Source organism: Ptiloglossa arizonensis, chromosome 10, assembly GCF_051014685.1.
Source record: "Ptiloglossa arizonensis isolate GNS036 chromosome 10, iyPtiAriz1_principal, whole genome shotgun sequence".
In the NCBI taxonomy this organism is placed as follows: domain Eukaryota; kingdom Metazoa; phylum Arthropoda; class Insecta; order Hymenoptera; family Colletidae; genus Ptiloglossa; species Ptiloglossa arizonensis.
The window spans coordinates 14,000,619-14,013,863 of record NC_135057.1 but is presented as its reverse complement, the minus strand read 5'-3'; the positions used below and the strand labels follow the sequence as shown (position 1 = coordinate 14,013,863).

The 13,245-nt window shown below is 48.5% G+C and overlaps 2 protein-coding genes across 2 annotated transcripts in view; both read right to left on the bottom strand.

Moving 5' to 3' along the window:
- Notum (palmitoleoyl-protein carboxylesterase notum) overlaps window positions 1–9,393 on the bottom strand; it is a 33,166-nt gene extending 23,773 nt beyond the window's left edge. Inside the window, exon 1 of the mRNA XM_076321486.1 lies at window positions 9,231–9,393. Within this exon, the coding sequence (XP_076177601.1) occupies window positions 9,231–9,248 (18 nt within the window). The 5' untranslated portion in view covers window positions 9,249–9,393. The remainder of the gene's footprint in view (window positions 1–9,230) is intronic.
- A 1,961-nt stretch (window positions 9,394–11,354) lies between these two features.
- Window positions 11,355–12,115, bottom strand: LOC143151820 (uncharacterized). Its single transcript, XM_076321263.1, has 5 exons — window positions 12,096–12,115; window positions 11,856–11,936; window positions 11,707–11,783; window positions 11,515–11,630; window positions 11,355–11,442 (listed from the first exon to the last, which is right to left on the bottom strand). Exons 2-5 carry the CDS (start codon window positions 11,929–11,931, stop codon window positions 11,355–11,357), a joined length of 357 nt encoding a protein of 118 aa, XP_076177378.1. The 5' UTR covers window positions 11,932–11,936; window positions 12,096–12,115.
- Window positions 12,116–13,245: the final 1,130 nt, after the last annotated feature.

Genomic DNA, 13,245 nt, shown 5'->3' with positions numbered 1-13,245 from the left:
TCTATTTACCCATCCCCTTTCCCTCCTTTGTCCTCCACCGGGTTCGCCGTCTTCCTCCCTCTTCACTCGCCACCCCTCGGTGGCCCCCGTTCGTTGTTCGTACATCCGTGTATATCGGGCCGGGGCCGGCGTCCCGGCGCACAGTCGGTTCACCGTACGGTGGACCGAGAGAAGCGTTTGATCTCACCGCCCAAGCCAGATCGGCAAAAGGCCTTTTTCTGCGGGCCCCGAGAAAGAGAGAGAGAGAGAGAGAGAGAGAGAGAGAGAGAGAGAGAGAGAGAGAGAGAGAGAGAGAGAGAGAGAAAGAGAGAGCTTGAAGCCGACCTCAAAGACTTGACTGATGACTTGCGGCCACGACGACTCTCCGAGCCCAGCGGCTCGCCTCGCTCAACGGGGCCCGCGAATCGACGCGCGGAAGGAGGGGCCCGAGAAAGACGGACAGCCGGGCGAAAAATAAGTGGAAGAAGGTGGTCCACGCACGGCTCGATCCCGATCTTCTAGCGGGGAACACCGATTTCCTGGGAAGACGCGTGCCCACTCGCGTGTCCAACCGTGTGTTTCGGGAGATTCCCTGGCCCGGTCGGGCCCCTCCCCTCCTCGACTCCTCCGGTCCCCGCGGATCGATCCCCTCTCCGGCTCGAGACACCGCCGTCCGTGCACGACGGTGTTCGAATTTTTCAAAGAATAATTATCACCTCCTTCCGTGTTCCGTCCCGATACGGTTCGAAACGGGACTCATCCGTTTCCCGAATTTCGTTCCGGTCCGTCTCGAATGGAATTGGCTCGTTAAGTACGCCGAGCCTCGTTACGGATTCGCGTCGGTTGACCCGTCGACGATTCGTTCGCGGTACGTAACCGGCTTGTTGTTCGTTTCGAGGGCGACGAAGGGTCGCACGATCCTCGCGTTTAGGGACGCTTCCTCTCCGAATTATAAACGCTTCCGAACCGGATCTCTCGCGCCAAGGACTATCACTCGTGGTGTCGTTAGACCTCTAACGACTGCTCGAGTTATTTTTTAAAGCTACGATTATTCTTCTCGAGACCAACGAGAGAGCCGGGACGTCGTTAGCTGCGTCGTTAGTCAAACTGTTTCCTAGGTGTTTGGAACAGTATCGTTACGATTCCTCCTCGTTCTCGAGGGATAGTAAAATATCTCGAACCCTAATCGTTAGACCCCTACCGACTGGTCGAGTTACTTTTTAAAAAATTCTTGCAGGACTGTCGTTAACTGGGTCGTTACTCCAACTAACGTTCAGATCCATCGTGAGCGTCTAAGCAGGGCGACGTCGAACAGAATCAACAGGGTTATTTCAATCCACCTGGAGAACGACCTGGTATCGCAGGTGTTTCATCCCGGTGCGATGAACAATCCAGGAACCGAACCTTCCTCGACACCATGTTCCTCGAGAACACTCCTATCCAAAACAGCTTGGAAAATCCGCTCAGAAGCGACACCGGGACACCGTAGACTCTGCCTCGGGTTAACGACGAAGGTCCCACCGATCGATTACGCGCATCCCGCGAACCGGGCCTCTTCGTTTACCAGGAACACGGTTCGTTCAACGACGCGTCGACGAATCGTAGGTCGCGGTTCGGGAAAATCCTCGACGCGGGTTTCGAGGCAGCGAACACCCACGGAGTACCCACGAGAACGAAGAGGAGGGGGTCAACTGTGGAAGCCAGCGAGACGAGAACGACCGAAAACTCGACTCTGATAATCGATAACGCGCGCGAGAACGGTGTCCTGCACGTGACCACGAGGACGAACGCGCGATCGCAGGATGGACCAAGTAGGGCTAGAGGGAGGGCTGCGAAGGTGGAAGAGAGACGGAAGGGAAGGGAGAGGGAGGGAGGGAGGTGGTATCGGGGGCTAGTCAGGTCAGCGTCGTCGACGGCTGGCTGGGCTCTGGGGTATACGAGGAAGAGAAGCGTTGTTCTTGGGCCCAGCATTCGGAGGGGATGGCTCGGAGGAGAGGAACTGTCGGCTCCTTTGAAGTCGGTCGGTACCGTGTGTAATTAGGCCGCCGCTCCCCACCCCGCCCTCAGCCTCTGATCTCGCCGCGCTGTGTCGCTAATTGCTCACCGCCCCACGGCAGAAGCGTCGTCGTCGTCGTCGTCGTCGCCATCGTCGTCGTCGTTATCGTCGTCGTCGTTATCGTTATCCTTGTCCGCGTCGACGTCAGGGTCCTTGTAGTCCACGTCGTCGTCGTCGTCGTCGTCGTCGTCGTCGTCGTCGTCGTGAACGCCGTTTCACCCGGCTAGTCCTAAGTGTAACGAACTAGACAACCTGCTCCGTCTAACCTAACAACGGCCGTGTGCTAATTCGTGGTTGGGGGCTGCGCACGAGTTAGACCGTTTCGTCGGACGTGCTTCGGTAGCCGACTATAATTGTCGGCGCAGAGGCGGTTTCTTGCACCGGGAGATTGCGACTTTGTTACGTTCCGCGCGTGCACACGCGGAGACTAGCCACGCCTCGCGCGAAGTAGTATTCGGGTAAGGATCTTTCGGGATGGGCCTCATCTGGTGTTCGTCGAGGGCTCTGTTGGACGTTTGGGAACGCGCTGTGAGACGCACCAGGGAGGAATGTGTGTATCGATGACCGGTAATCGAATCTCGAAACCGTAGAACGTAATCGTTGTTGGACGACCTCGTGGTGGTACTCGTCACCTTGGACCGGTAATGTCGCGTTATTCGCGACGGTGGTTCGAGTTTAGCTCGGTGACTGGGTGAGGAACTCTATTACAATGAACCGTTGGTGTATCGATAATGTAATTATTTTAACGGTAGTTTCTAACGGTTCGTGTACAAGAGACGGCCGATCGAGAAATAAGACGACCAGGACCGAACGCTCGTACCACTCGAGCTGTAGTTTTTGGATCGGAGAGTAAATTGGGTAATGCGGAGAGGATGGAGCTCTTAACGAGTAGGCGGAAGTAGACTCTGTTCTTTGCATTCTTTGGTGCGGTTTCGAGACGCAGTGTCTCGGGGTAAGTAACGGAAGACAGGAGATTGGTTATCCGACACCGTCGAGGAATTTGGCTATTGTAGGTTTTGGGTCGTAGACTAAATTAGGTGGTGGAGATGGAGCTCTCAACGAGTAAGATAGAAATTAGAGTTTTGTATTCTCTGGTGCAGTGTCGAAGACCGTCCACTGTCCAACGAAAGGGTGAGTGACAACAAACAGGAGGCTGGTCATTCAACACCAAAAATTTATCGACAATGAGGAATCGAGTCGCGTCAGGAATCAGGTCTCAGCGATCATAGACGCGATCGTTCTGAACCGAGTCGCGCGACAGGTTGCAACTGTAGCCGTACTGCAGTGTCACACTGTCATTTAACGTGGCTAGGTTGTAGGATAGGTTGTTGTACAGGTTGTTTCGAAAAAATATGTTAACGCTTGTACGGAGAACTAGCGCACCGCTCGTGACGAAACGCGTCAGAACTAGACAGTGTGACGCAGAGACGAAAAGGCCATCGATCATTGAAACGACATCGACGACTGACATTCTACCAACTGGAAGTCTCTGTGACATCTAGTACCGCCAATGTTTTACAGTACGGTGTACAAGTATGTCTAGAGTATATCTGGACTCGTGATATCGTGTTAGTAACGCGATCGACACGTTCGCCGGACCTCACGTGTGCTTTTCAAATGCGGAATGGATGAAATTTTACGCCAGGAACTCACCCGGTATGCACGATCTTGAATTTTAAATATTAAATTTTCATTCCAACGGTATTTAACGAAACATCTCAGAACTCCGAAGATCATCTGGAAGATTCTCCGGGGTGGCTTTTATTGCCCCTCCTTTGAATGGAACTCGATACTTTGGATACAATGGTATTCGTTTCACGTCGGTCCTGGAGATTTTCAGTGATCGTAAAATAGGTATTTCGATTCGAAGATTCTTGCTACACCGTGTAACAGTTTTCCTCTCGTGTAACGGTTTGAATTCTCTACGAACCTGGCCGCTGCCACTCCCGCAATTTTTAACGATTGCATTCCGGCTGTAGCGGTCTTGGGAAAAATTCTGGGCCCGTAACGTCGCAACGAGACAATGACTCGTATTCAGGACATCCAGTTAGGTAGAAAGGCGCCGCGGAACGAACGGTTCGAGATTGGCGCGGGCGCCAGGGATGGCTTTGCTAAATGAGTCGCGTCGAAGGTTCCGTAACGAGTAAAAATAAGAGGCTGAGAAATCATGGTACCGCGGCCTATTTCACCATTACTTGTGATTAACTCGTCCAATAACTTCCACGATAGAAATTGTACGCTCGTGATCTTTTTGGAGTATCTCCTAGTAATTTGGAACAAGACGATCGAACGCGAGACTCTGTAAACGCGATTAGAACGCATACTCCTCGTAAAAATGATCTACCATTATTACTGCAAGTTCTCGACCCTTTTTCGCAATACACTATTTTTCTATAATCGAAGCTGTTACATCGAATACCACTCGATGTTCCAACGCTTCTTGGCTTCTCTCCATTGTCTTACGAAGTTAAAAAATACGAGTTTCGTGTATCCGGGACATATTTTACCCAAAGACCTTGAGTGCACAGTCGAACGGAAGAACGCATTAAGGTTAAAGATGCCAATGAATCTTACTTTCGAACGGAACAAAATAAATTGTCGATTCAATGTACGGTCGAAGTACACGGTTTTCAAGAACGCGGTTTTTTCCACGGTCTTTGAAGTCGCCGCGACTTCGGAGAACGCGTTGACTTCGAGTGACGATCAGTAGCCGCCGCGGTGATTTCCACCGACGTGGAGGAAGCAATGACGGAAAATAAGTTACCATTAGACAATACGAAAGAAAGGTTTCACTGCTCGCGCGACTCTTTTTACGATGTAGACCTTTCCATGACACGAGCACCGAAAGAAAACAAATTGTCGAAGAAGGATTGGTCACTTCCGCAAATTGTAAATAATACGTCTACACAATGTGCAATAAATATACACATATATGTATCTGTATTTTCATCCATATCCATGATTTTCCCTGATATTTCACCCAAGAATATATACATACGACAGGACACATTGTTAACGTTTCCGGTCAATGGTATATGACAGAACTGTACTAACGATCCGTGGAGTGGGGTAGAGAAATTACGCGATACGTCGACTGTCCAAACACCGGTGTACTTTGACGAATTGTACAACCTGAACCTTAATAGAAACCGTTCCATCGAACTCCGATCTTAAAATCGATCTCAAACTTACGACCAAATTGTACACTTCAACGAACAACAGTATATCGAATCTGGATAGAAACTGTTCCCCCGAAACCTGATCCCAAAATTGATCTCGAAGTCGCGAACAGATCTGCGTTTCTCGACGGGGGAGGAGTACATCGATCGGTAGACACGAGTACAGAGAGATTTGATTCGCGGGTCTTTTCGAAAATCCTCTCCTCTCCTCTTCCTTTGGAACGTGTCGCGCGTTCGCGAGAGGGGACCGAACGATAAGAGACAGACGAGCGCCACCGATGAACGAGTAGACAAAGACGGAGACGAACCAACCGGAGAGATCGAATCGATGCGCATACTATGCGTGGCGCGCGAGATCACAGCCAGAATCCCGACGTAAACAGGCTTAAACCGTAATCTCGGCCTTTCGGCTCCTCTCAGTGGAAATACTTGTTGCTCCTCTGGCCTTTGATGTCGGTCATGCACTGCTCCAAATCAATTTGGACTCATTAACGGTCTGGAACACGGTGCCAAAGGATATCCGAGCAAATATCGCGTGCTATTAACCTTGCCTCTTTTAGCAGGTGCCGCGGTGGACGGCTCCTCTCTTTCTCTCTCTCTCTCTCTTTTTGTCTCTTCTCTCGTTCCTTTTGTACCCCGTGAGTGTTTTCGATCCCCTATTTCGGGAAACACGTTCGACGATTCTCCAGAGACTCGTTTCGAGAACATCGTTCCCCCGATTCGTGGGGCCACGGTTCGATTTCATCGTGATCGGATCGAGTTTCGCTCGTTCCGGCGATAGAATTTTTCGACCGGATCCATGAATCGGATCTCGAAGCTCCGCGAGCGAAGAACACGGTAAACACCAACCAACGAACGGATCATCAGCCTATGGACAGATCATCCGACCGCTGTTACGCGGAGAGTAACCGAACGAATATTTTGGAGCACCGATGGTACTCCGAACCGTACTTCGTTACCGTGGAATACTTAGGGTGGAATACTCGGTAAGATACAACCGAACAGTGTCCTACTCGAGTTTCTCCCTTCGAACTCGGTGAACGTCTCGAGAATCATCAACGGAGGATTCGTAAAAAAAGAATCCTCCGAGTCGATACCTTCGAAACGTTTAACGACTACTCCGCAGCTGAAGGAACCCGTGGAATTTTACGAGACGTTTCGAAAGTTTAATGAAATACGGAAAAAGTCGACGGAAGAACCGTGGTGAATTATAATAAGAGGAGACCGATACGGGGACATTCTTCTCGACGGAGCGCGGTCTCACGAAAATAGTGGAATTCTCCAGGCGCGATTAGCGCGTTTCGATAAATTAGAATAAAATTCCACGCGGAGAACGTTCCCCCGGGGAATTCAAATTCAATTAATCGCGGACAAGGTTCGCGACGTTCGTTGTAGCGAGTTTTGGCGCCACGTACCGGCTACCTCGTGGCAGAAGGCACCCCACGAGAGCTGTCGGCGAAGAACGACGATAAATTTAGGCGAGTCGCTCCGGTCTCGCGGTTTGTCGCGCGTGTCTAGATTTCGCGCGTGTGATTTATTACGTGTTCGTTCGGGGATCGCGTGCGGCCTCGTTCGAGCAGATGCGCCGCCTCCGACACAGCCGGGACTTCAACCGAGCTTGAGGAAGTCCGACGATGACGAGACTCCGCGCTCTCTCTTGGACCCGGGGGCAAGAATTTTCACCGTGTTCTTCAAAGTTATACAGTTCCTGGGTTATGAGGGACGTCGGAGCGACGTTCGCGATATCTTGGCTTAGAATTGCCAGGGTGGATCGTTGAGTGAATTTCAGGGATTGGTGGAACACTCCTAGAGAGCTGTGGGAATCGCAATTCTTGTTTTCTGGAAGATGGGAACAGGTAAGGGGTTTTTATCGTTTCAAGAGAGGAAACGAAGTGGGTAAGTGATCTTCCGTTGGTATTGGGACTATCAAGGGTGTACGTATTGCTGTTTGTATCGGATCACGTACGTATCTTCAAAGTTGGACGGGGTAGTTTAATTTACGAGTAACATTAGTTGTGTATTTTGATATATTGCAGGCAGAGACACCGTTAATAATTGAGTAATTTTAAAAAGAAGTTTCAAATAGGTCTTCATCGGTAGTTCTGGTGTTAAACTTATGGTGTAACTTTGTTTATTTTGGAAGTTATTTTAAAGTTAGTTTACTTAAGGTCTTTTTTATTTATGGGAATTTTTTTCATACGTTGACGTACAAAGTGAAGACAGTTCTGGTGTTGAAATTAGCAGGGTAGATCGATGGTTAAGTTACATTGAAATTTGTTAAAGAATGCTGAAATTTCTCTAGCGAAGATAAGTGTGAAAGTATTACAATTGGGGAGGATTTTTACTTTTCTATCGGTTCGCAAAGAGAGCAAAGAAGAAGTTTACCGATACGGTTAATCGCTATTTACCTTCATTTATTAAATCACGGTGACACGTGCAACGATACGAAGAAAATACAAGGACTATAACCGTGTTGATCAGAACGTATGTAAATAGTAAAATTTCTAAGGGTAAGAGTACAAGTGTTGTTATTATTTTCTCCAAGGAGAGACTGTTAAAGGTGAGTGCGGCCGTGTTTATCTGAATCGTAAAGCAAGCTTGATTTATCGCACTCGTAATTCTCGACGTAACGAGGGAACGTTTCTGGTCCCGTGCAGTCGTTTTTACACGGTAAGGTAATTCGCGTTTCTGTCTCGAGAAATCTGTCGTACGTTCAAAAAAAAACAAAATCGATGTGTTTCGTCCCGATAGGAGAATTTTGAGAGATCGTCGCTGAAATTCTGTTCGAAACGAGGGACACGAGGCGCCGATTAAACGATACTGAATTGCGCCGTGTTCCTCGCGGGGCAAGATCGTGAAGAACAAGGGGCTGGAACAAAGGCGAAAAAGTATCGAGAGGGTGGGTGTGCTGGCAAAAGTCAAACGACCCTTGGAAGACGCTCGTGGCCGGAATTTCGTTCAAAGGCTTTCGTTAAATCGTACTTAAAAGTTAAAGCTCGAAGCGTAAGCAAAGGATCTGACCAACGGGACGCGGGCTGGGGAGGTACGAGGAGAAGCATAACAGGAGGCCGTGAAAGCAGAACCTCGAGATGATCAAAGAGCGTTAAAAGGGGATCGGGTTTGTCTTGCCGCTACTCGTTTTACGCTGCGCTCGCGCGGGCACACGTACAACTACCACCCCTCTGTTCGTGTAAACATCCATGGAAATCTACTTTCCCCAATGATGTATGCACGTTCGAAATTTTCGCGCACGCACGTCTCGCGAAGAAACATTTCTCAAGTGTTTTGACCGGATCGTTGCGTTCAAGGAGTGTAGAGAAATGATCGATACCGAGTAATTCGATACTTGGACTCGTCATTTGGATCTTTCTCGTCATTGGGTCTTTTAATAACAATTTGGTCGAGTTTACCCGGAGCTAGAAGAGTGTACGAAATTTTTCGTTGGTTCCTCGACCCCAGAATATTTAATAATAAAAATTCGACTATCATTTGAAAGGTGTGTTCGAGGAGGATTGATTTTCTTGGACAAAACTGTCACGAGTTAAATCGATTTGTCTAAATACCTATAGAACCTTGTGACTCTCGACCTTTGTTATTTACTTCTGGACACTGATCCACAGTAACAGGACAAGTATAACCAATACTTATCGCGACTCCAAAATTCAATCGTACGAAAGGTGTACGACCTTCGATTACAATTCCCCCGCAAGTGACTCTACCCCACCCTCTTAAATCCCTCCCCAAACGATTCACCCTATTTATTTACTTACGGAAGAAAATCCAGCAAAATTTACCCCGGTAACAAATTCCCCCCGTTTACGAAATCGCTAATCACCCCCCTGTTGAATTCCTCCCCGAACGACTCACCCTGTCTATTTACATACGGAAGAAACTCCAGCAACCCCAATAAGGAATTCGTTTCGAGAATTCTGGGCTTCTATCCAAATGAAAAATTCACACAACTCACAGTTCCGTACTGTGGCCCGTTGAAAGGTCTCGTTAAACAATCGACTCACCTGTATCTCGGTCCTCATCTTGGTCGTTCCTGGTCGACAAGCTCAGATTCTCGCGTCGCATGAAAATGTTCGTCGTTCGTCCCGCTAGATCAGCCCTCGATCATCCTGTATAGCCCACGTATGATCGGTTCACCGTTCGCGAACACCGTTCTCCGTCATTCTCGTTAGCCCTGTCGTGTTGGTATCTGCTCGTGTTCGAGGCTGTTGTGTAGGTACGGTTGCCACGTGGTGGCTTTGTCGGCTGGACGCATGAAAACACGAGGACCGGGTGGTGTCCCGGTGGGTCTGCGGGCTCCGACGCGCGTCCCGGTTGACGGTTCGCGGCGCACTGCCGCCACTTTCCGCTTCGCACACGCTTCCTCTGTTCTCCTTCTTCTTCTCCTGTTCCTTCCGCCGCGGCGTAGACTTCTTCCGAGTCACGAGGAGAGCCGGTGCGGTGCGCGCACGTGCCGGCCACGGCCGAGGAACAGCGACTGACACCTCCTCTTCTTCGCGCTTCACCCTTTCCTCGTTCGCTCGCTCGCTCGCTCCGTCTTTCCGCTCCGCGTCCGTCCGTCCGGTAACCCCTCTTTGTTGCCGGCGGCTTCTTCTTGCTCTTTAGCCGCTTGTTTGTTGTGGGTGTTTCCTTTGACGGCGGGCTCCGTGCCGCTCTTTTTCGTACCCGGAAGAGAAGCCGAAGATTAATCGACGGGGACTACCAGGGGAACGGTGGACGGACGAGAACTCTCGTCTTCGTTACTCCAGTTACGGATACGACTCGGTTGTCACGGATTGATCGACGAGGAGCGAAACCTACGGGACGAGATCAATTCTTTCCCGTGTCACCGTTGTTCCTCGCCATGAGGGAGTTTCTCGATGTTTTTTCGTTGGTAGAACGTTGGTCCGTGTGCACCGTTCCCGATCGATCGGTCGATTCCCGTACCGGGGTCTCTGCGCTCTGAGACGCTACGGTTACGGAATTTCGTTCCGAGCGGCTCGAGGTTCCTTGCGCCATCGGTGCTTGGCACTGACTGACAATCGGGCCAGGTTAAACCGCGCGAAGTAACCAGACAACAGTGTCGGACGAGAGGGGTGGGGGGAGGTCAGGGAGAAACGTTCCGAGGGAGGGGCCGTCGGGAGAATCCCTGCCACGTGCAGGGTTGTTTTGATTAGAAATTACCTTCCTCTGCCCACACCCCCGCACTCTAACCCTCTCTCCTGGTCCTCCCTCGGCTTGGAGCCCCGCGAAATCGAAATTTACGAGTACGAGTTCGAAGCACGGAATTTACCCAACGTCGAATCTTTGTTTTGCCCTCGAAATGGATGTTGGTTAACGTTATACACCGCCTGGCATACGTGGAACGGTTCGATACGATTTTTACGGAGGGAAGACTCGCGATGCGTGTGTATTTTTGAACGGGTGCAACGTTTGGTAAACTTTTTCGATTGCACGTTCAGGGTAACAGTGTCCTTGCGATACGCTCGTTGGAAGTTTATTTCTGATAACGCTCGGTGTATTTTGGAACGTTCTGTGTTTTAAAAGCTACTCGCGTTTAATAGATCATACTTGCGGTAAAAGAGAAGTATGACTGTATCGAGTGCACCGTAGTTTCTTCGTTTACGCTCTCTGTGCAATAATAACGTCGTTAAGACGTTTGTTAAAAATTTATTCTCCGAAAGTACCACTCCACTGGTCTTTGGAATACTCTGCGTTTCCACGTGTTTGATAAAAAATAGTACTGTATTAAATACACCGAGGTTCCTCCATTACGTTCTATAATCTCCACAATCGGAGACCCGAACTCGCAGCGGTTTAATTGTTTCGAACGATGCGTTTTCACCCTCTAAATGGTCGTTCAACGAGCGCGTAAACACGTCGAACAAAAAGTGCCCGAGGACACGGGACCATGACTTATGGCGCAAACTTGTCGCGGTAGCTAAAGTTCTTGCGATCGTGATCGCCGTGCCATCGATACGGTATGGCTCGATTATCCATAACATTCCGTCCTCGACGATGTTTACGTTTACTCGAGCGACGTCCTTTCCAGAAACACAGACCGTGGGTCAGTTTTGTTATTCCGTACTTCGAGACACGAACTACCTCTCTCTATTACGTATACATACAAAATAAACCATCCTATATCTCTAGTAGCCTAAATAATTTAGACTCGTGACCTTACCTGTCATTGGAACGTGATATAAAAAAGTATATATATATTTAGGATAAACAAACCTATTTATAATATATATATCGACTGTACTGTCATACCTTAAAAATATATAGTTCTCTTATAATTAAAATTACTTCTCAGTCTTCTCGTTACATTGGGAAGCTACAAATATATATTCCATACATCCAGGACATTTTTGACCCAATGGTCTCTCGTGTACTGCCAAACAGAAGTTCTTCGACCCATCGTCCTTAAAAATATATAGTTCTCTTATAATTAAAATTACTTCTCACTCTTCTCGTTGCATTAGGAAGTTACGAACATACATTCCATACATCCAGGACATTTTTGACCCAATGATTTCTCGTGTACTGCCAAACAAAAGTTCTTCGACCCATCGTACCTTAAAAATATACAGTTCTTCTATAATTAAAATTACTTTTTAGTCTTCTCGTTACATTAGGAAGTTACGAACGTATATTCCATATATCCAGGACGTTCTTGACCCAATGGTCTCTCGTGTACTGCCAAACAGAAGTTCTTCGACCCATCGTACCTTAAAAATATACAGTTCTTCTATAATTAAAATTACTTTTTAGTCTTCTCGTTACATTAGAAAGTTACGAACGTATATTCCATATATCCAGGACGTTCTTGACCCAATGATCTCGAGTGTACAATCGAACTTGAGATCGCTTCAAGATAAACTTCTTACCATCGAAACGGGGAAACTCGTGTCGTTGCGAAGGGTTGCGAACGACGCGAGGAGGGAATCGAGCGAACGGAGAAGGTGTACACCGTGTAGAAAAAGTCTATTGCTCGAAAAACGGGTTTGCGGTGCCGCGGGTGCTGCCGGGTGCACCGTAGTTTATCGTTGAAATCGTGTAGCGCGTTAGGGTGCGTCCAGACTTGAGCCGAGCGGCACACTGCGATCATTAGCGGTCATCTAGAAGCCGCCTGACTGCTGCCAAGGCTGCACGATACTCTCTTTGATACCCGCTTGTTCCACCGGCGTACTTCAGCGCCGATTCGAGGAACTCGTGTCCGTTCATCGTCCATCGAAGTTCCTTCCACCGTCTCGATTCCAACCCCCGACACGCGAGGACAACGGTTCGTCGACGAGGTTCCACGACCGACTGTGAATCAACACGATTTATCGTCGGAAGACGACGAAAGGTGGATCAAGTGGGATTATCGATGAGAATCCACCGACGAGGGTGAAACGTCAGGGTTAAGCACGAGTTATCACTCGCCACGGTGGAAAATTAATATTCTCGAGAAAAAAGAATATGTTCGTGACCGATGAAACAGGGTCGAATAGAGATTGTGTTCGAGTTACAATCGAAAGATCGACTATAAGTATCGACGATGGATCGAGGGTTGTCACGGTGTTGAGGTACAGAATTTTAAGTAATTGAATATTCAAACGGTTCGTCGGTTTCGAATCTAAACGACGATTTAACGTATACAGGGGAGAAAAAGATCGAGCATAAACTAACTCTTTTTTGCCAACAAGATATAATACCCCACTTAAATTCCATGATGCGTAAAAATTAAATTAAAAGACCGCTTTCGTTCCCAATTTGGATGCGATCCAATGTTCTTAATTTGGACCCGGTCCAAATGCACTTTTCACCCTGTAGTTTTCAAAGATGTTATCGTTTCCAACCTGAAGAATTTCCGAACACGCGAATCGCTCCGGGTCGTCCCCGGGATCGATTAGAAATCGGTTTTTAATTAAGCGTCGATTCGCGATATACAGCGAGCGGGTTCGATTTAGACAAATCCCTCTGAATGTTAACGCAAAATTCAATTACAACCTTGTCACGTCCACTCTTCAACGTTTCGAACCGGTGGTTTCGAAA

Coding starts and splice junctions, on each gene's coding strand:
- LOC143151820 (XM_076321263.1), bottom strand. CDS start 11,931: ATGGGTCGAAGAACTTCTGTTTGGCAGTACACGAGAGACCATTGGGTC. Junction 11,784..11,855: donor CCTGGATATATGGAATATAC/GTTCGTAACTTC, acceptor TATATTTTTAAG/GTACGATGGGTCGAAGAACT. Junction 11,443..11,514: donor TGTAACGAGAAGACTGAGAA/GTAATTTTAATT, acceptor TATTATAAATAG/GTTTGTTTATCCTAAATATA.